This window comes from Lampris incognitus, chromosome 19 (genome assembly GCF_029633865.1).
Source record: "Lampris incognitus isolate fLamInc1 chromosome 19, fLamInc1.hap2, whole genome shotgun sequence".
Lineage (NCBI taxonomy): Eukaryota > Metazoa > Chordata > Actinopteri > Lampriformes > Lampridae > Lampris > Lampris incognitus.
The window spans coordinates 26,013,782-26,035,684 of NC_079229.1; the positions used below are offsets into that span (position 1 = coordinate 26,013,782).

Here is a 21,903-nt window from a genome sequence, read left to right on the forward strand (position 1 = left end):
ATCTAAGTCCAAGTCTCTGTGGAAACATTACAAGGTGCCTTAGAGCAGGATGGCTTTCAACCGCCAAGAAACTCACTCACACACCACCGAGCTGTTTGTGGGAGAAGGAGGAAGATTTACAAAACAAAAATAAAGTGTTCTGCAATGGGCGGTACTGTATTTATCTATCTATGTATTTGTTTATTTAGGTGTGTGTGTATATTATATATATATATATAGTATATATATGTGTGTGTGTGTGTGTGTGTGTGTGTGTGTGTGTGTGTGTGTGTGTGTGGTGGGGTTGGGGGAACGGGGGGTTACAATAACAGCTCATTTCCCGGAATAGCAGCAGTGGGTCTAATTGGGTGAGACATCTCCACAACACAAGCCGTTAAAATGTGCATTTGCCCTGACCTGAAACTGGAACCCTTCCCGTCCTTTAAGAACATCTGCAACCGACTCGGTTCTTGGCAAGGTTTAACGAGGGGGGCGAGGGGGAAGGGGGTTTGGGTGTCTGTCAGAATCCAATCAAGTATTAAAGTTCTCCATAAAGAGAGGTAATTTCTGCCCACTGGATTACTCAATTCATGCTTGTAAAGCCACACTGGCTGCTTGTTTTCACCGCCACCACGAAACTAGCAGGAGAGCAATATGGGCTGTGAGCCCCCCCAACCCCACCCCCACCGCCCCCCCCGGTAGAGGTTACAGCAGTACATCTTTCCAACTAGCAAAAGAGTCGACTCACCGTAAAAGCTTAAAAGACTTGGCAAACAGTGCAAAGGCTTATTGAGTATTTGACGTCGTTGCCAGCTAAAAGCTCGGGTTGAGTACTCTGGCGTGCTACTGCATGTCGGAGTAACTGGCCGACATTAACTCCTAACACTCCCGTGTCTGCTGGAGCCCAAGCGAGCAAGCAAATTACACTGAGCAGAAGCAACCACTTAAGAGCAGAGGGAGAAAGGTAGGTGTTAGCATGGAGCACTGGAGCAGGCATACCAATATATATATACACACACACATACACACATACATATATCATTTTTAATGGGACACAACTAGTTATGAGGCCCAGCGCCGAGCTTGTTAAGATGGCCCCATGCAGTGAAACACAGAGAGGGAGCTAAAAAAAAAAAAAGAGAGATGGGAATAGAATGAGATAGCAAGTTTAACAGATTGCAAAAGCTTGTTGGCAGAAGAACCAGACTGCTCTGATGGTCACATCCGGTCTTGCTTTTTTCCCCCCACATCATAAGAAACTCAGCTGATGGGAGAGAGAGCGAGAGAGTGAGAGAGAGAGAGAGAGAGAGAGAGAGAGAGAGAGAGAGAGAGAGAGAGAGAGAGAGAGAGAGGAGAGAGAGAGAGAGAGAGAGAGAGAGAGAGAGAGAGAGAGAGAGAGAGAGAGAGAGAGAGAGAGAGAGAGAGAGAGAGAGAGAGAAATAAACTCTGGCCTCTTTGCACATGCAGAGATGGCAGCATGTTGGCAAACAGGCATCACAGCCTCAAACGGTGCTGCTCTGGAGTGCCCACTACATTTGTGTAATGGAAGACAAAGCTCAATATTATGAGTGTCTGAAAGCACAGACCAGAGTGAGGTGGGGGGTGGGCCTACGTGTATAGGAGATCAGCCTATAATCCATTCCCTGCAGCCTGTCCACAGTCTGTGCATGTAGATCCACGTCCCATCATCACAATGTGTGTGTGTGGGGGGGGGGGCATGCTGCAAGTTTATGCTAAATTGATTAGGCCTTGTCTCGACTGATGGATGTTGAGAGGCCTCTGCATACAAGTAACCTGCTTCGCTCACAGCTGCCTGGGCTGTGCGACCCTGAGTGAGAGAGAGAGAGAGGCAAATTCAGATGCAAATTTCTAAACTTTTAATCCGCTGAGACAGACAGGACACTAGGTATTTGAGGGAGCGGGCGGTGAGATTTCAGCTACTGTGAAGCAGAGATTAGGTAAACTAAGGAGCAGAAACCAGATCATTTCTCAGCTCAGGAGGAGGTGAGAGACTGTGGGCAAATAATGACGCCTTGATGCATGAGCACCTTCTTTCATTCCCCCTCGAACGCCTGTTCCTCTTCTCAAAAGAAAACAACAACACGTGACGCCCAACACATTCATAACAGCTTGTTTCTAAGCGCTAGCTCTGACATTCAATGAATGCAAAATGCCCGTAGCACAAGAGTGTGTTCACATGACGTGTTCATTTCCATACCCTCATGCCCAGATCCCACCATAACCGGCAAAGCTCGAGTTTGCAACAGCCGCATTTTATGATGCTGCTTTGATCCCCTATTCATCCTTAAGGGAGAAATGGATAACTCAGCTGTTTGCTGGCCAGTCTCCATAGTGAGGGCCGGGCCCCTGGAGCTGGAGGACACTCGCTGTCTTGCTCAAAGACACTTCTGTAACGTGGATGCACGCTTTTTATGTAAAATGGGTCACTGCTTTGCAAGAATTGAGAAGGAGTTTAGCACGGTCTTTTACTAGATTCACGTTCAAACTGATTCCAATACAGATATGATTAAAAGAAAAAGATGGGGTTAATAAATCATGAATAAAAAACCAGGAGATGGGAATGCCAAAATACAAAATATGATATCAAAGTGGGTGGCACGGTGGTGCAGTGGTTAACGCGGCCGCCTCACAGCGAGAAGGTCCTGGGTTCGAACCCCGGGGTTGTCCAACCATGGGGGTCATCCCAGGTCATCCTCTATGTGGAGTTTGCATGTTCTCCCCGTATCTGCGTGGGTTTCCTCCCACAGTCCAAAGATATGTAGGTCAGGTGAATCGGACTTACTAAATTGTCCCTAGGTGTGAATGTGTGTGTGTGTGTGTGTGTGTGTGCGTGTGTGTGTGTGTGTGTGTGTGTGTGTGTGTGGGCCCTGTGATGACCTGGTGGTCTGTCCAGGGTGTCTCCCCACCTGCTGCCCAAAGACTGCTGGGATAGGCTCCAGCATCCCGTGACCCTAGTCAGGATAAGCGGCTTGGATAATGGATGGATGGATATTAAAATGTAACTTCTCCTCCAGGTCTGAGTCTAACTCCACCCACTGCATAATTTTGAAAAATGCTAAAAAAGTGGGCAAGGGGGTGGGGGGGGGTGGGAGCTGAGGAGGGGGTGGGGGCGTGGATGTGTGAGGCAGGAGTTACTCAGTGACATCCCCCTGTACAGCCGACAAAAGCAGAAGGTCCGAACCATTACGCCAAAATTAAAAACGATGAAATAATATAACTAACAGTAAATTGAGAGAAATTCAAAAGGTTGGTAGAAAATGTAATGAAGGCACGAGGTTGGCGAGTGAACTGTGAATGATGAATCTCGATCAGCATACATTTGACAATGAGCGCAATTTCACAGACTCACACTCAAGGGTGGGGCTGGGGGAGGCGGGTCACCCACCTCTGATTAGAGGGCGTTAACTGTTTATATATATATATGTCTGTGAATGTTCTCATTCATCCAGGTCGTGGTTATCCAAAGGAGTTGAATCAAGTGCAACTGGACTTGGTATATATAGGTGAAGACGTTTCACCTCTCACCCAAGAGGCTTCCTCAGTTCGTGCCTTTCTGACTAGACCAAGCTAGTCTGATGATGAGACTCAGAGAAATAAATTTCATGACGTAGATAAATCCCAGCTGTTCGACTCTACGTCAGCATTGGCCTTGCAAGATAAGGGCTGATTTAAAACAATTTAATGGTGTGTTGAACCACTTTCGACCTATGAAATGACAATTTTTATGCATTTGGTAAGAAATCTTAGTATTAACACCAGCACTGATGTGTTTCCTCACTATACAGTCATTTCATTTAGTTTACAGCTAAAAAAAAAAAAGCACATTTAAGTGTGCAGTACTTCTTTAAAAACTGCCTCAGGGCTTCAGGGGGCGTTTTGTTTTTTTTTCATGCAGGGCAAATTGACAAAACAAATGAATCATTATCAAAGCCGACAGAGTAGTTAGGGTAGTAGTTTTGTAGTTTAGACACTGAGGAGGAAAAGCCAGTTTGGCACTTACAGAAAGGCGGCTGCTTTTCACCACATGCTGCTCAAGTCTAAGAATGGTCTTGACCACATACAGATTTTATGCATACCACCAAGCCAACTGAAACAAAATTCAGACCAAGAGTAGAAAACTATGAGGGAATAAAATGCACACCAGAAATTTTAGAATAATATGATAATCTTAAAAGTGTCAAGACTAAATATGAACATAGGCATTGCTCCTCTGTAAGGCTCATTGGGCCTCGCTCAATGATTCGTACATACAAAGTTGTTCTTACACACCCGTGGAATTTTTTTAGCTCTCAAAATTGTCTTATAGGCAGAGGCAAAGCCTGATGGATATTTGTAATTCCTTCCCCCTAACATCTATTAACATCTAACCTCTTGCAACCAGCAATCACCCAGGCTTGCAACGACATCAGTGTTAGCCAACTGGTGTCTAGATTCAGGGGTTACCCAAGTTGCACATTGGTCTCTGAGACAAAGTTCAGGGCTACAAAACTCCATGGGTGTGTGTGTACACGTACAAACGATTGATGAATGACGCCAATTGTCACCATGTTCCCTCTTGAAGGTGGTGTTTGACTTGTGGCTCCATATTTGGTTTCAAAGATTAAGACAGCAAGGGGAAGTGCAATGTGAACACTGAGTGAACACTCTGAACCAAACACAAACTAAGGAGCTGTGATATCATGAGGTCAGGTCAGAGTAGAGAGACCTTACTCACTTTAAACCTGCAAGTAAAAGGATGTCTGTGAAATTCAAGTAGATTATTTATTTTCTTGATAATCAAACCATGCACGAGTCTGCACATGGTTATTGGTCTTTACGGAGGGTTCCTGCAACAAGTGTGACAGCATACTTTGACTTTACGCAAAGAAAGGGAAGAAACAACACTCAGTGGCAACCCCTCCCCCCACACAAACCCACACACACACAAATACATATAAAATCTCCCTCACCCTTTTTCGCTGGTGTGTGTCTTCCTCAAGCCCGGGTCCTCTACCAGAGGCCTGGGAGTTTGAGGGTTCAGCGCAGTATCTTAGCTGTTCTTAGGACCTTATTCTTCTGGACAGAGATCTCAGATGTTGTTCCTGGAATCTGCTGGAGCCACTCTCCCAGTTTGGGGGTCACAGCCCCTAGTGGTCCTATTACCACTGGGACTACTGTGAATTTCACCTTCCACATCCGATCTAGGTCTTCCTTTAGCCCTTGGTATTTCTCTAGCTTCTTATGCTCGTTCTTCCTGATGTTGCCATTGCTCAGGATTGCTACATCTATCACTACTGCTGTCGTCTGTTCCTTGTCAACCGCCACAATGTCTGGTTGGTTAGCCAGCACCTGCTTCTCCGTCTGGAACTTGAAGTCCCACAGGATCTTAGCTCTGCCATTCTAAACCAACCTTGGCGGTGTCTCACATTTGGACTTGGGGACTTCCAGCCTGTATTCAGTACAGATGTTCCTGTACACTATTCCAGCCACTTGGTTATGCCTTTCAGTGTATGCTTTCCCAGCTAGCATTTTACACCCTGCCACTAAAGTGCTGGACTGTCTCAGGGGCGTCTTTACATCTTGGGTCTTGTCTTGTGCGGTACACCCCTGACTGATCTGGTACTGAGTGCCTGTTCTTGTGCTGCTGTGATCAGAGCCTCTCTGCTGTCCTTCAGTCCAGCCTTTTCTAGCCACTGGTAGGATTTCTTGATATCAGCCATGTCTTCTATCTGTCGATGGTATATCCCATGGAGGGGCTTAGTCTTCCATCCCTCTTCTTCTTCCTCCCCGCTCTCTGTCTTCTGCTGTCTGAGGTACTCACTTAGCAGTTCGTCCTGGGGGGGGGGTCCTCTTTCTGATGTACTTATGGATGTTCCTTGTTTCATCTTGGATAGTGGCTCTGACACTCATTAACCCTCAGCCCCCATCTTTTCTCTCTTATCATAGTCTCAGGCTGCTGGACTTTGGGTGGAACTCTCCGTGCATTGTGAGAAGTTTCCATGTCCTGATATCTGTGGCCTGTACCTCCTCCTTTGGCCAGCGGATTATTCCAGATGGATATCCGATGACTGGTAGGGCATATGTGTTGATTGCTTAGATCTTATACTTCCCATTGAGCTGGCTCCTCAGGACCTGCCTCACTCTCCAGAGTTATCTGGCTGTAGCTGACCTCCTTGCTGTCTCCTCATGGTTTCGTGTTGCCTCTGGAATACCCAGGTACTTGTAATTGTCCTGTATGTCTTTTATCCTGCCATCTAGTAATTCAACCCCTTCAGTCCTCACCACCTTTCCTCTTTTTGCTACCATTTGACCGCATTTGTCCAGTCCGAATGACATCCCGATGTTACTGCTGTAGATCCTGGTGAGGAGGATCAGTGAGTCAATGTCCCGCTCATTCCTGGCATACAGCTTGATGTCATCCATGTATAGGAGGTGGCTGATGGTAACTCCATTTCTGAATCTGTAACTATATCCACTCTTTGTGATGATCTGACTGAGAGGGTTCAGGCCTATGCAGAATAACAGCGGGGATAGTGCATCATCCTTGTTTATGCCACATTTGATTGGTACCTGTGTGATTGTCTTTGAGTTGACCATTGAGTTTTTGATGAAGGCTATTAGGCTATATATGTATATATAAACTGGAAGGAGATCCCGGGGTAGAACCAGAACTCGCTGGAGGGACTATATGTCCAATCTGGCCTGGGAATACCCTGGGATCCCCCAGGAGGAGCTGAGGAGCTGGAGGGCGTTGCTGGGGAGAGGGACGCCTAGAGAGCCCTACTGAGCTTGCTGCCACCACGACCCTACCCCAGAGAAGCGGTTGAAGATGAATGAATTAATATATATATAACTTTGTTAAAAGAAACACTCAACGGTAGGGAAAGTGCTCAACAAATAAGGAGCAACATATTCCAGTATTCTGGAATATATATAATGACATTAAATTTTGCTGCCAGTGAACAAGTATTATGCCTTCTCCTTCTTAGTTTAAGTTCCATGGTTTAAATCGGCACCTCGTCTCAGGCTGTTTTAGCATATACTTTGTTCCTGAACATATTCTGACCTGCCACCCGGGGCTGGACTTTAACAATTGGACTAGTGTTATTTTTTAAGGGGCTGATATATATGTACATATTCTTTAGTCAAAGTGTACACCAACACATCAAAACCTGAACCAACTGTGAGGTCATAAAAGTCTCAACTGCACCCTTTGCCTTTAGGCCGGAAAGCTGCAATGCCCTCTGATTGACGAGCTGGAGAGCCAGCATACTAGGCTTCCACACTCCAATATAATGCTCCAGTTTTGTTACCTTTATAGTCAGTTTGCTTTGCACAATTGTCCACGTGGTCCATTTCTAATAGGCACACTTCGGGCCTTTGCAAGCCTTAGGTAAAGTCAGTCAGCTCACTGTGCGTAAATAACAAGTAACACACATTTCAATAGAAGATACAAAATAACCTGTTCTAATCTGTTCAACCATGATTATAACTTGATATGTGTGCGCATCAGATTATCACAAACCATATTCGTTGAGCAAGGTATCCCTTATTCTATGTCATTCAGTGAACAGGAATTGTAGAAGAGATGTAATGAATAATTTTTGCAGCTGATACTACACAATTAATCTGAACTGACAACAACAGTATCTTGCAATTTTAATTGTGCAAATCCTGATGGGGCGACCAATACTAATATCATATATGTGTAGTATCTAGTAGCCAGCCTTGTATCGCTACATGAATAAATGATATAAAATTATACGTAAAATAAAGTCTATTCCAGTACAAAACAGGTCTAAAATGTTCATTCATTCAGCATTCACTCACACTGCTGTCCCCAAAGACAACTCCAGGAAACTGACCTCTTTAAAAGGGTTTTCCTACTCCTATGCTCACAGCAGTACAAGAATTTCCTGGAGGACATGGATGACATGTGATTTGATCTACTGTGACAGCGCCACAAGAGTGTCAAGACATGTCAGCCATTCCTGGAGGATGCCTTTTAATGCCAGCCCTCCCGTCTCACTGGCGTAAAACCGGGTGGCTCCATTACATTCAGCTACAGTGGAAAACGCCAAGTCAGCTACCTCTCTGTATATTGCATCAGATCTGATGACCCCCCCCCCCCGGGAAGCCTCGTTGTTGGAAATGCTCATGTTTCAACAACCAGGTGACCCGTTCCCTTTGGGATCACATGACAACAGATGCATCAGCTTCTCTGGGTGGACATCGTACCAACCCCATCACGAGGCACTCAGACCATGTCAGGGTGCAACACTTTTAACAGAGCGCCATCACACTGAAGGAGGTGCGGCCCTGCTAATGACAGAGTCATCATATGCCGAACACCATCTGTTCTGTTTGGCGAACCGTAGCATACGTCGCAGCCCGTGGCACCGGGGGTTATGAAATCAAGACGTGTCATGGCAACGGGACTAGGTGCACCTGACAGACTCTATTCTTAGTCTGTGGAGAATCTCTCAATCGCTCCCTCCATCTCCCTCTCTCTTTCTTGCCAGACCACCGATTACTGATGGACCGTTAATGAACCTATTAGCAGGTTAAAGTGGCGTGATAGCTGTTAGGCAGGCACTTTGTCTTAGACCTTCTCTTGCAGCTGGCCACACAGTTATCAGCCCCTATAACCATGATACATCTTCTATGCAGGCACTGCTGACTATCATTATGTGGACAGACTGTTTCAGGGCACTTTATGGAGTACTAAAGGAATTGAAGGTATACAACCAAAAGTCGTCCCCTTTATCCGTTCTTTTTTTTTATCCTGCCAGTGTAAACCGGTCAGTGTAAGATATATAGATGTCAAGGTATCACTGCTCTTGCTGTCAAAAGTGCCCCACAGCAGAGTTTCTGCTTTTGCCCAAGCATCAGTATCCGCTTATGGAGACAACAATGTGACAACATTCATTTTGCGGCTTCATTTCACCGCTGAGGGATAGAGGCGCAGTGAATGTTACCGCAGCTGTAAAATGCGTAGTTGAAAATAGCATGCTATCTGCGCTGTAGCCCGGCAGGCCGAGCCATAAGCATACGGGTTGTAAAACATGTCATCACACCCACAACAAGGTCAGTTACATTTGTAGAGGCGGGTCATGGTAAATAGTTCTCGCCATACGCTTGAACGGCGGTAGCATTTTTTGCAGGCGAGATAACAGAATCATAGTTCTGGTTGGGTTTGTGATGTGACACTTGTTTGTTGTGTTTGCAGCAATGTGAAATCCAAATTTAGCTGTTTATCTACCAAGTGATTGCTCAATATTATCCAATCAAGAATTAGGCAGCTGTCTTACGTAATTAGATCTTTTTCAGTCACTGTGAGTGGTGTTGGATAATCTTTCCGATTGCAGATCTTTTTTTGGATGAATATCCGCTCGGAGGAACACGGCGAAGCAATGAAAGAACGGTCATGAATTTAGGGGCTGCTTTATTTGGAAGGGTTACTATGTTTCATCCTGGCGGTACACAGGGAACTGCAGCAGCACGTTGCCTGGTGAGAAGGAACCCATTGCCCTACCTGTTTACCTCAATATCCATTATTGCTTTTTTGCTGACTTTTCTTTTAGATTGTCGTACCTAATCTTTGGGTGTGATTTTTTTTTCTAATTTTGAGATACTTTATTGATCCCCATGGGGAAATTACGCTCTGCGTTTAACCCATCCTAGCTGTGTCCGTGCAGCACCCAGGGACCAACTCCAGTTCCTCTTTCCATGCCTCGGTCAGGGGCACAGACAGGAGTATTAACCCTGGCATGCATGTCTTTTTGATGGTGGGAGGAAACCGGAGAACCTGGGGAAAACCCACCGCAGACACGGGGAGAACATGCAAACTCCACACAGAGGACGACCTGGGATGACCCCCCAAGGTTGGACAACCCCAGGGTTCGAACCCAGGACCTTCTTGCTGTGAGGCGACAGCGCTAACCACTGCGCCACCATGCTGCACAAATATACCTGGTACCTGGTGATACCTGGTCTCTAAATGTCTAAATTAAGCACCGTCATGAGGCACGCAACAAATTCAAGTCAAAGTTTACCAACTTAGTTCTTCGCCCTAAGTGGATAGTTTAATCTGAAAATCCAGATGTGGTGTCCCACCATTGGACCTAGCTGTCATAGATTAGAGCGTCATAGCTTTGCATTATCTAAAGACCAACTGAAGAGGATTGTATACTAAACCAAGGTGAAAATCTGAAACAACCTGTAGATCACAACACACATTTTCTTGCACATGTCGACTAAGATTCGCAGAATTTGCTGACCACTCGATTCATTTTTGTAAAGTGATGAAACGACTTTATTTCCTCTTTTATCCACCAAGAAAGATTCCCTTTTCTAAATCAGTGCCATTACTCCATTGTCTTAAATCATTCACCCTAAATGGACATGAGCTAATGCGTCTTTATCTTCACCTGTCGCCACCAAAGCATATATGCCAAGTCAAGTCAATTTTACTTGTATAGCCCAATATCACAAATTACAAATTTGCCTCAAGGGGCTTTATAGCAACACAACATCCTGTCCTTAGATCCTCGCGTCACATAAGGAACAACTCCCTAAAAAAAAAACCTTTAACAGGGAGAAAAATAGGAAGAAACCTCAGGGAGAGCAACAGAGGAGCGATCTCTCTCCCAAGATGGACAACATGCAATGGATGTTGTGTTTACACAATTTACAGAATACAACATTGAAAGAGGATAACAGAATTACAATGGAATTATAAAATTTATGAAGAATATGATGCGCAGGATACATGTCACTATCCAGATGTGTTTACTATCAACAGTGGAAGCACACACCCGCTCCATTCGAACTGCCCGATCCAGTGACACAGGACACTGCACCAGTATCATAAAGCCATTCATAAATCTTGTGGTGCATGATGCATCCAGAGAAACAGCAAGCCTGCACATCTCCACCCACCTCACAAACCGCCTATCAGCTCAACTGAGAGACCCTTCGTTGAAAGTCATACAGATGAAGTCAGCTCTGCCTCTCACAGACTCATACAGCTGCCGATTCCCATCCACAGAACTGTGTACAAACAATCAATATGCTTAACACTATATTACTGTCTCTTACGGCTGTACGTGGTTCAGCCTTTATTTAAGGCTTGTTGCACTGTGGGAGAAACCACAGTCTGCATAGCAGTCAGACCATGCAGAGGCAGCGACAATAGTTGCAAACTTACTAAAAATTATTCAATCAATTTCATCTCTCTAAATACGTTATCCACATAGCTTGAGTCCTTTTTCAAAAACTGATGAGGTGTAATCAAATCAAACCTATCCTCAGATAAATTGTTTGGACTCGGCACACCATGAAAACTAATTAAGAGCAGATGAGTTGATCTGTACTAACTGCTTGCACCTTTTACTGTCAAAATGGATGTGCACGAGGGCTTTTAAAGACTTAAGCCCAAAGTGACAGTACAGCGGTGTGTGGGACTTGCCACTATGTCAATAGGTGGACTGAAGTTCACTGTCACTTGTCTCCATTTCGCCTCGGGGGACATTCGAACGGATAGCATTCCACACAGGGCAGCGCTCACATAGGGCTGTCATGATGTTAGATTTTCACGATTAACGTGGCCAAAAGAATTCACGATAACAATATTATCACAATATCGATTGAAAATTCAGAGAAAAAACTGCTAACAGTCAAACTCATCTTTAACCTTATTGTGCGTTTTCTCTCTTGGCAAAAGAATTACACTCATAATAAAATACGAGTGTAGGGAGGTGGACAGAGTCTGTAGCCATAACTGTATACAGGTGTACAAAAAGAACAGTTACGCTTAATTGATAACGAAAAGGCAACCAGATGAACTGTTAAATAAAAGATCCACTTGGCCTAACATCTGCCATCATACAATGTCAGCTGAAACAAAACCACTTGAGACCACAGGCGGACATCTAACCACTCTGATATACTGTGATTTAATGTTCACTGACCATGTCCTTACATACATTTTTCCTCTTTCCATTTTTCATGACATGGTTTTGCATGGCAGTAGTAGCCACACTGTGGTGGTAGCTAGCTAGCTAGCTAGCTAGTGTAGCGTTTGACCAAGTTTAAACCAGTCTAACTCAATGTCAAACCCCACAAAGGATAATGCATTCAGAATATACATGACCCCTGGTTATTTTTTTACAGCACAAATTATTTTATAACTAATCGTAAGGCAGGGAAATAAAACACTCAATTTAAATAAACTCAGCCACACCATAATTCAATTTTTGAAGGTTATATGAGAGCAAAAGGGAAAGAAAAAAGTTCAGTTTAAAGAGTAAATATACTCCACTTCGGGATTTCCTGGTTGTCACAATCAGTTTCTATTCAGTTCGGTTCATGCAACAAAAATAATCCACTTCGCATTTTCCAGGTTATCCAACAAACAAACTCAAAACAAGGAAGCGTTCCCAAACAAAAAAAAATCCACAAACCCCCAAAGCTTTAGTCAAAGAGGACAAATGGCCAAAAAACAAAACAAAAACAAAAAACAAACAAAAAGGCAAATGGTCACCCGGCTTTCGCCGACTCACGGCTACTGTGGTGATTTTAAGCTGTTGTCGAGTCCCCAGAGATGTTTAGCTGTCGGGTCCTCGACTGATTCCTTGAGATGAGAGGAGAGGATTTTTCACGGGGACACACATGCTAGGTCTAACTTCCCCATGCTCTTTAATCGCCGGTGTCAGTAGCCATAATGATTTGTGCGACTCGTCATAAAGGAACGTAAGGGGCCGGGCCAAGGCTGTATTACGGACCAGGCATGCTGGGTGAGTGCCTCGGAGCCCTGGACAATGAGGGGCCCCAAAAGGTCAGGGGTATTGTGTTCGCATATAGTAGGGATCCCCAATCATACCCTACAAGGGACGTTTGTTCCAACCCTGCGTCGTGATGCAGGGCCCAACCTAGTCTCTATCGATGCGGGGGCCCCAAGCTACAAAGTCTCTATTGATGCAGGGTCCCAAGCTACAGTCTCTACTGATTTCTCCATTGATGCAAGTGACCTGAAATAATCGGACTCACGCAATTCGCATTATATGAGTGACTTAACTTTGTGTAGTATCACCATGACATCACCATACTTTCACAGTCTGCGACATAGACAGTATAAGAAACGAGTCGAAGCAGAAGCCTTTTTCAGTTGCTAGGGGCTCATTTGAAGCAGAGCCATAGATAATACAAATATAAACATACTAAATATGTATGTCGAGGGTGGTTTCTAAATATATCACAATGCCGGTTTGAAGAGTTTGTGCCTTATGTTTACATGGTAGCAATTAAGAGTGCAACACGTGCCTCGTGTTTACATTGTAGCGTTGAGAGTGCAACAAAGTCTGACAAAGCGCAAACTCGATGCTTCTGATCAAATTCATTGTTTCATTGTGTATAGTTAAACAAATGTGCTAGCTAGAATGCCCATAGTGAAAAATAATTAAACAGATAGTTTTACTAAAATATACTCATATTTCACTAAATTATTTGCTCTGAAACAAACATGTATTTCCTGTTAGTAAGCCGTTGTAAGCGGGAAGAAGGCTTCGCAATATGCGTGCGATGCTGCTATTCTCATCTCTGTTTGTTTTGTGATTCAAAATTGTGTTGTACTTTGTAGTCTCCATCCGAATCCCATGCAGATTGGCATAGCGTCGACTACCATGTTGGGTATTTGCATTAATTTTACATTTAACAACGTTTAGTATTGTTTGCGTAGCCTATCTGACGGGGTGGGAGGGGGGGGGCAATGGACGTGCGTGCCCTGGGGGCCCCCTGATGGGTTAATCCAGCCATGGGCCGGGCTTTCCAAAAGCGGGTAAATCAGAGCCATATCACTGGTTGACAGCACAGGTGGGTGTGTGGCGATGAGTGAAAACAGACTGATAGCTGGAAACATATTTCTTATTATTAACAACTTATTATTATTATTATTATTAAATTATTATTAACTACATAATTTGGACGATCGCCACACTAGCTAGTTACTGTAACGGCGTCACATCGGATGTGTGTGTGTGTGTGTGGGGGGGGCATTGGGGGAGAGAGACAAAGCGAGAACGAAAAGAAACAGAAATGATTTAAGAGGCGCTGGATTATTTATACGATATCATGTGTGTATTATTAACAGGATATCAATATTTCATTTTCTTTTAAATATCAAGGTTATTGTCAAATCGGGATAAATCGCGACGCCCCTACCATCACGTGGTAAGCGTGCCTGCAGCCTGCATTGTTGGATCGGTTAAGAAGTGTAAAAGTCATTAGAGAGATCCTCCTAAAATAGGCAGCACTTACTACAGGCCACAACATGACATGGGCTTAGGAGGTGTAATCACTCCTGCAGGTCTGACTGAGTTTTCAGGCTAAGTTTGATTGGCACAACTCGTGCCGTCTTTGATACCCTGTCCAAAAGTAGGGCTTACTGCTACTGTATATATGTTGTGGCTACTACACAATGCCAATTGTGATTTACGGTATAACTTTGGTCATATATTAAACCTATGTGGCCGGAGTCTCTGTTAGTTCTAGGCGATATGCAAATTATTATCACTGTGGTAATAGGGAATTTTAAACAATATCGATATCACAATATCTGCTTACATAAGAACCAACAACAACAACAACACCTTATTTTGTATAGCGCCTTTCAAGGAACCCAAGGACGCTTTACACTAGATCTTCCAGCTCCTTCCCTCAGGGAGGCGCTACAGGTCACTGTCCACTAAGACTAAACGCTTCATCCCCTAGCCATCGGGACTCTGAATTCCTCCCTATAGTCCCCTCCTCACCCACCATCGGCATAAATGCCACCATTCACTTGGTTGTTGTGCGTAATATGTTTGTTTCTGCTATTGTGTGGCAGTGTTGTTCGTGATGATGTGTGGAGTGTCTGTTGTTGTCCATGTATGTATTGTGCTGCAGTTTAATGTGTACCAAAAGCAAATTCCACCGGCCTTGGTCGTGTGGCTAATAAAACAATCTAACCTGATCTGATCTAATCTAATAAGAAAAAAAAGATCAAAATGCTACACACCATAAGCCTTACTAAAAATCCAACTGAGGTTCATGACACTGAGCTGTTTTGCAATGCAAAGTATGAAATCAAACCAAAACTAGTTTTCAAATGACACACCCTCAAATATGTCAGACCTCATTTTGTGAGGAAATTTTAGGTAATAGATTGGGGGGAGGGGGGGTCCATATCCAATTTTTCCATATGCTTCCAGCGCAATACATGTGGAACCAGTTTCTCTTCCTCCAAGTAAAATAATTAATGCAGGCTCCCCAACAAGGAGCATCACTGCCGGTTTTGCCTCCTGCAGTTCCTGTCCGAAGCTGTATGCTGCACAGGCGTTCGAACCATGAACCCTGACATAGAAAACTGCCGTATTAGTCTGATGCGTCACCTGAGCAGCCCAAATGAATCGTACTTCATTTCTACTCAAATCAAAACTGAGGCACACAAGTGAGACACGTGCTCAAACAGTACAATCCAAACAATGAGTCACGACAATAAAGCCATAATCATTATGACTTCACCAGCCTCATAAGTAAGACCCTGTGAAAGCTGACGCATGTGTGGAGCTTTTGGTAGCACCTCTGTGGTGAATGCTCTCGCCAGGTTCAACCTTACTTGTGAATTAACACCGTGGGCAAAAGAGTCGAGTCTTTCCCAGCTGGTGCTCCTTATTCTTCCCCTCTGCAAATAGTTTATAGATTGGGAAACGGAAACTACAAATTGTCCCTCTTGGCACAAATACTGGAATGGACTCCAAAAAATACCAATGTTGTTTTGACAGGGCATGTAAGGCTGGGCTATAAAAAGGGCTGGCTGTGGGCTCACTTATCAGGGGTCCGCTCTGCTGCGTTTCCAATCCTCAGTCCCGGGGGTCCGGTGATAATCATTCTAGCCTGGACTGTAATAAATAGCCCAGTGTGACAGGTCAAGGCGGACTTCCTATTTTGCTGACGTGTGTCTCCCGAAGCACTATTACAGACCTAGACTAGAAACCAGCAAACTGCTCCTGAGCAAATGAGTCATGGGACAAGCACTATAATCCTGTATTTTAAAGTTTTGGTTTTTTTTGTTGCATTGTCTGCTTTATTTTAACAGTGTCAGTAGAGAGAGAGAGAGAGAGACAGGAAAGGCAGGGGAGAGAGAGACAGGATGACATGCAGCAAAGGGCCCGGGCCGGATTCGAACCTAGACTGCTGCGGTAAGGACTCAGCCTTATGTGGTATGCACTCTACCAGGTGAGCCAACAGGGCGCCCCAATAATCCTGTATTTTATATGCTTAAGTAATGCACTGATGGCACGGCTGGGATGCCCCCGTCTTCCACCCAAATACCTGCTTGGCTAGACTTCAACCCCCGCAATCTCAAATTGGATTAGGCAGGTACAGGGAATGAATGGATGAGTGCACTTAATCTCTCTTTTCCCCCCCTCTCATTGAGGTGCAGCATCATTAAGCGAGTGTGGAAGGCCCTGTAGTTGATAGGGGATAAGTCTTGCTAAAGGATACGTCAACAGGTATGGCACTGCGGTGGACCGGGCCAGCCTGTTCAGAGGATGACTTCTAGACACACTTGGCTAATCTGCCAACATAATGTGGCCCAGCCACCTCCTCAAACATGTGATTCATCATATATTTTCACAGATACCTTATGATGACTCACTAATTTGCCGTCATCTGACTTCCCACTTTCATCCTGATGTCCCAATCCAAGCGTTGGCACATTCAACACAATCAGAAAAAAGTACATGCTTCCCGTCAGCTGCGTAATATTAGGTATATAAATCATATTGCTGACATGCTGATCCCCTTGTGGCGATTATCAACGGCACGAAATGAGAAATAACTGAGGTTAGAAGCCAGCTCGCTTGATCCAGATCCTTACCGTCTATTATGACAAACAGATCCAAATAGTAGGTATTTTAAAAAAGGCATATGATGACCGGTACATCGGGGAAACCAAACAGACGCTGGCCAAGAGGATGGCACCACACAGAAGCGCTGACACGTCAGGCCAGGACTCTGCAGTCTACACCATCTACAGGCCAGTGGCCACTCTTTCGAGGAGGAGGATGTGCACATCCTTGACAGGGAGGAACGCTGGTTTGAACAGGAAGACCAACAGGCCATCTATGTGAAGAGGGACCGACCACACATCGTCATGTAACTCTAGTTAATGGTCACACCTATTTGCATATGAAACCCATCGTTGTTTTCGGTCGTTATGCCACTGTATTGTTTATAAGGGTGGGGGTACCTGCGGTCAGTTGAGACTGAGGAGGCGAGTGGTGAAACGTCTCTCCCACTAAACGTGGTGCCCAGATGAACCGATCCAACTTTCTGGGATTTCCTTACTTGGATTATTGAGCACGCTTCAAGATGTATATGGATGAGGTTTGCAAATGAAAAGTGCTATGCCACAGAATCACAACAATCTCCAGTCACCGTCTGAACAGATTCTGACGTGACGCGGAGTCGAGGTGCCACTGAACCAGCTGCTAAAAGAGCAGCTGCCCCGGTGGAGTTGCTTAGCGGCCGACAGCACTGGGTTGTAATCATATTGGGAAACATCCAGGTGGGACTGGGAAGAAGAGTAAGCATGCCCACTTTGTCAACATTGCCTGGTTAAGGTTTTATTTATAGAGAGAGAGAGAGCGAGGGGAAAAGCACCCTCACAAAGGGCAGGCTCCACTGCACAGTCTTGCTTTATAATCAGACCATTTGACCGTCCCGATGAGAAATCAATACCCCCGTGTGCCGAGGGAAATAGAATAATGTCAACCAACCAACATGATTATGCAACATAGAAATGCATACCACTTTATCCCCTGCAGCTTTCTGCTCATAATGTGGGTCGACGATACCGTGTGCTGACCATGTGACTCGCAATACAGCCCTGTGCTTATTTTCACGGGAGTATGAGAATAAGAAATGTGACAGTGTTGATTCCGACCTTTCACCCACTGACTTAGTAATTTCCTCAGCATTCATGCGCTCTTTAACTCGGCCGCTTCGACACACCCAGGCCCGCTCAACGGGGCAGCACACCAAAACGCAAAACGGTCCAAACAGGAGTCATGAAAGACGGTTTCAAATGGAGGAATTGAATTATCCAAACAACCCAAATCTTGTTTCAGGGATCACGATTTCATATAACTCGGGAGTGGAGTCGCTCCCTGCATTCAGAGAGACTTGAAGTGTGGGTACAGAGCCCGACTCATTAGTTTAAGAGTGGTCAGCCACTTTGTGCAATCAAGATAACGAGGAATAATGTAATCACATTTAACCAGAGAGGGTGTAACGCGCCCATTTCGTTAATTCAGCTTGTTGTGTTTGGCTGGAATGAAAAGTTGCATACGCCCGATGCCACAGGATGTGGCTGAGCTGACTTAAAGTGATATTTCCCTGTAGTTATTGGATTATTGGGCATGCTTCTTCTTCTTTTTTTGCCGTTGAGATGCTTTATTGATCCCCGTGGGGAAATTCATTCATTCATTCATCAGGTGATGATGAATGAATGATGAATGGGGAAATGACACTCAGGAGCAGTGGGCAGCCGCTGTGCAGCATCCGGGGACCAACTCCAGTTCCTCTTGCCATGCCTCGGTCAAGGACACAGACAGGAGTATTAACCCTCACATGGGTGGGCGGAGAAAACCCACCGCAGACACGGGGACACCATGCAAACTCCACACAGAGGATGACCTCGGATGACCCCCCAAGGTTGGACAACCTCAGGTTTCGAACCCAGGACCTTCTTGCTGTGAGGTTACAGCGCTAACCACTGTGCCGACCAAAATATAAAAACGTAAAAGAGCATCTCTAAACACATCTGAGAATATAAATGTATAAAGATACGCATATCTTCAACAATGCATAAAGCCGTTATTGGTCTGCATGTCAATATTTTGGCTCGTACCGCGATCAATGATCTTGGCCACCATGAACATAACGTCACATCGATCGCGCAATATGCAAACCAAAGTTTTGCAAACAAGACTTTTTTTCTTTTCCCCGTCTGTCTTTGACAGCAGTTGCCCGTTTAATAGACGGCCTCAAAAACCCTTCTGCTGATAATGGCGGCGAATGAATGGTCTTGGACTAACGTCAACATTGACCGGAGAAGTGGGTAATCAAAATGTGTGTTTGAAAAAGTGGTCGCGAATACACTTTAAACTAAACTGATGATTTCTGGGACACAGCTGACAATGGCTGTCGGAAAATGGAAATCTGGGGGATAGTCTCGCTATAGGGGGTACTGGAAATGGAAATGCGATGGTGGTGGGAACCCAAAAACCCCAGAACATAATCAGCAAGGTGCAGTCAATGGTCGGAAAAGCACCGAGGGTTACGCAGGGGAGCGTGGGAGCTGTGAGCGACTATGACAAGGGGCTTTAAAATGTAAAAGAACAGCGCGGGAGGACGGGGAACGGTCAGGTGGTATCTGGGCGCAGAGAAGCCTCTGTGTGTTCAGGACAGATAAACTCCCAACTTAAATTCTCAGGCTTATCTGGGGCCCGGGGCCGAGCCGGCTCCCGCCAGTTCACAATTGCACAGGCCCTTAAATGGCGGTTTCTACCCCCAGATAATGACTTAAATGCGAATCTTATGACTTCCCTGTGTCTGTTTCAGCGACATTATTATTAAGTGTCCCGCACAACCGCCTCAACTCGCCCGCTTTATGAGCTGAATTGCAGCAGTGTTATCTGTTTTTAACCAACAAAGAATGCTTTTATGCCTTTGTATTAACGTGTTGAAAGTAAACAAACGCTTTATTTAGATACGAGGGCACTCAAAGCCTGACCATTGGGTATGTGGTTCGAAATACGGTTGCAGTGTTGTCTGGACACTATTGATCCTCACATTGGATGAATACATTGGCACAGTCAGTCCACAGTCTGACACACTACACACACACACACACACACACACACACACACACACACAAGACGTGCACTCTATATAATTGATTAGTCTCCATTGTTATTGTGGTGGGATTCAATGCATCATGACTGCACCCTTGTCTCGTGCACGCCTATCACAAAACAAGATCACACTCATCACTAGAATTCAATCAGTGGCACAACTTCTTGGCTATCATTGGCTGTTAATTCAGCTCCAGCGTAAGGGCCTGCATGCAATAAAATGCCAGTGAAATATTATGACAAATGGGGAGCATGTGGTGCACGGTGCATCGCGCGCGCGCGCGCGCGATCACACACACACACACACACACACACACACACACACACACACACGCACACACACACACCAACCTGCTCCTTTCGCTTCTGCCAGCGGCCACACGGACTCTCTTCGAGGATTTCACTCTCATCCTCGCTCTCCTCCTCCTTCCCCTCGGACCCCGAGTTCCTCTCCGGGACGGACATCGTCATTTTATCCTCTCGTACTTCACACTCCCCCTCTTGTTTTGACAGTGGAAACCTGGCGGTAGACAGCGCAGACGCCGCCGCTGTCTGTCTGCGCAACGGAGTCTCCCACCCACCCCCCTCGCCCCCCCCCCCGAGTCTCCACCAGCCGTTGGGGTTTTTTTAATTTTTTTTTTAGCTTTAGTCCTTGGCGCTCAAAACATCTCGTAGAGAAACATGGATATCACACAGGCGACCCTATGGGCGACCATTCAGTCAGCATATGCAAGCAGGAGCAAATTCACGCCCTCCCAAGTTGTAGAGGGAAAAAATAAAAAAAAATAAAAAAAGCAGCAGCGAACACAATTAATCTAGCAGCGACGACATGGTGACGCCGCTTGCAGAATTGGGTAAAAGATAATACGCGCCCTAAGCTGCATGCAAAACAGACTGCGAAATGTTTTATTGTCTCGCTCACACACACACACACACACATACACACACACACACACACACACACAGACAGAGAGACACAGAAAGGCGATGCGGGTAAACGCTTGGATGGTTGATCTAATGCTTCCCCCCCTACATGCACAGTGGGAGCGTTCCCTTCCCTCCCACGCCTTCTCTTCCGTGCACGGAGCGGAGTTAATTTTGATCGCCTCCCAGACGCATCAGTATCGGTGTCGACGGTCCTGTCTCAAAACACCGTGGTGGGAGCTCCTGCCTAGCGCGAGCACAGTGCGCAGAGGGGGCTACCGTAAGTTTGGTAAAACCTGCGCAGACCCGCGTCGGATGCCTACGTGCGTACGTGCACTGTCCTGAACCCGCGGATCGGCGTCTGTCAGTGAGCCCTACGGTTAGGGAATGGCTGTTAAATTCTCGAGGGTTTAAGTACCAACATCCACGCTTCTTCGCTTGGGTGTTTTAATCTTGCGATTATGCGTTTCTACCCTTGCTCGTTTTGGTGGAGTCGCCAGGCGTCCTGACGTCATATGAAGAGAAACGTGTTTGGATTCTTTCAATGTCCTCCGTCTTCAGACGCCCGGATTGGATAGATTTCATGCAAAGACAGAAGGGCTTGAAAAAAAATCTAATAAAATCAAATATCACAATATTTTGACTGAATACCTCAGCATGGATGAGGTGACAATATTATGTCGGTGACTATTGGGGCTTTCAAAAGATATTTACACAAAGATTTTGAGAAATTATGACAGAGAGAGAGAGAGAGAGAGAGAGAGAGAGAGAGAGAGAGAGAGAGAGAGAGAGAGAGAGAGAGAGAGAGAGAGAGAGAGAGAGAGAGAGAAGTCGTGAAAATCTGATTGCTGTCAAAATTGTAGATCTTGTATGTATTTCCAGCAAATTATGTGTCTTTAAACTTAAAAACAGCTTTTTGGAGGTTTTTCTGTACGTTGACGCCTCATGATCATGAAGCTCCGGCTTGACCTTTCAACAGCAGAACGACCGGGGTTTCACTCCTTCATAAAACGACCATGGGCGGCCAAAATGACCGCCG

At 45.3% G+C, this 21,903-nt stretch overlaps 1 protein-coding gene across 2 annotated transcripts in view; it reads right to left on the bottom strand.

Moving 5' to 3' along the window:
- LOC130129555 (nuclear receptor-binding protein 2-like) overlaps positions 1-20,536 on the bottom strand; it is a 59,500-nt gene extending 38,964 nt beyond the window's left edge. The window contains exon 1 of one of the 2 annotated variants that reach the window (XM_056299125.1): positions 20,292-20,536. In XM_056299125.1, coding sequence (XP_056155100.1) covers positions 20,292-20,411 — 120 coding nt within the window. In that variant the 5' untranslated portion in view covers positions 20,412-20,536. The remainder of the gene's footprint in view (positions 1-20,291) is intronic. The other variant, XM_056299126.1, reaches the window with a different exon arrangement.
- Between the last annotated feature and the right edge of the window lie 1,367 nt (positions 20,537-21,903).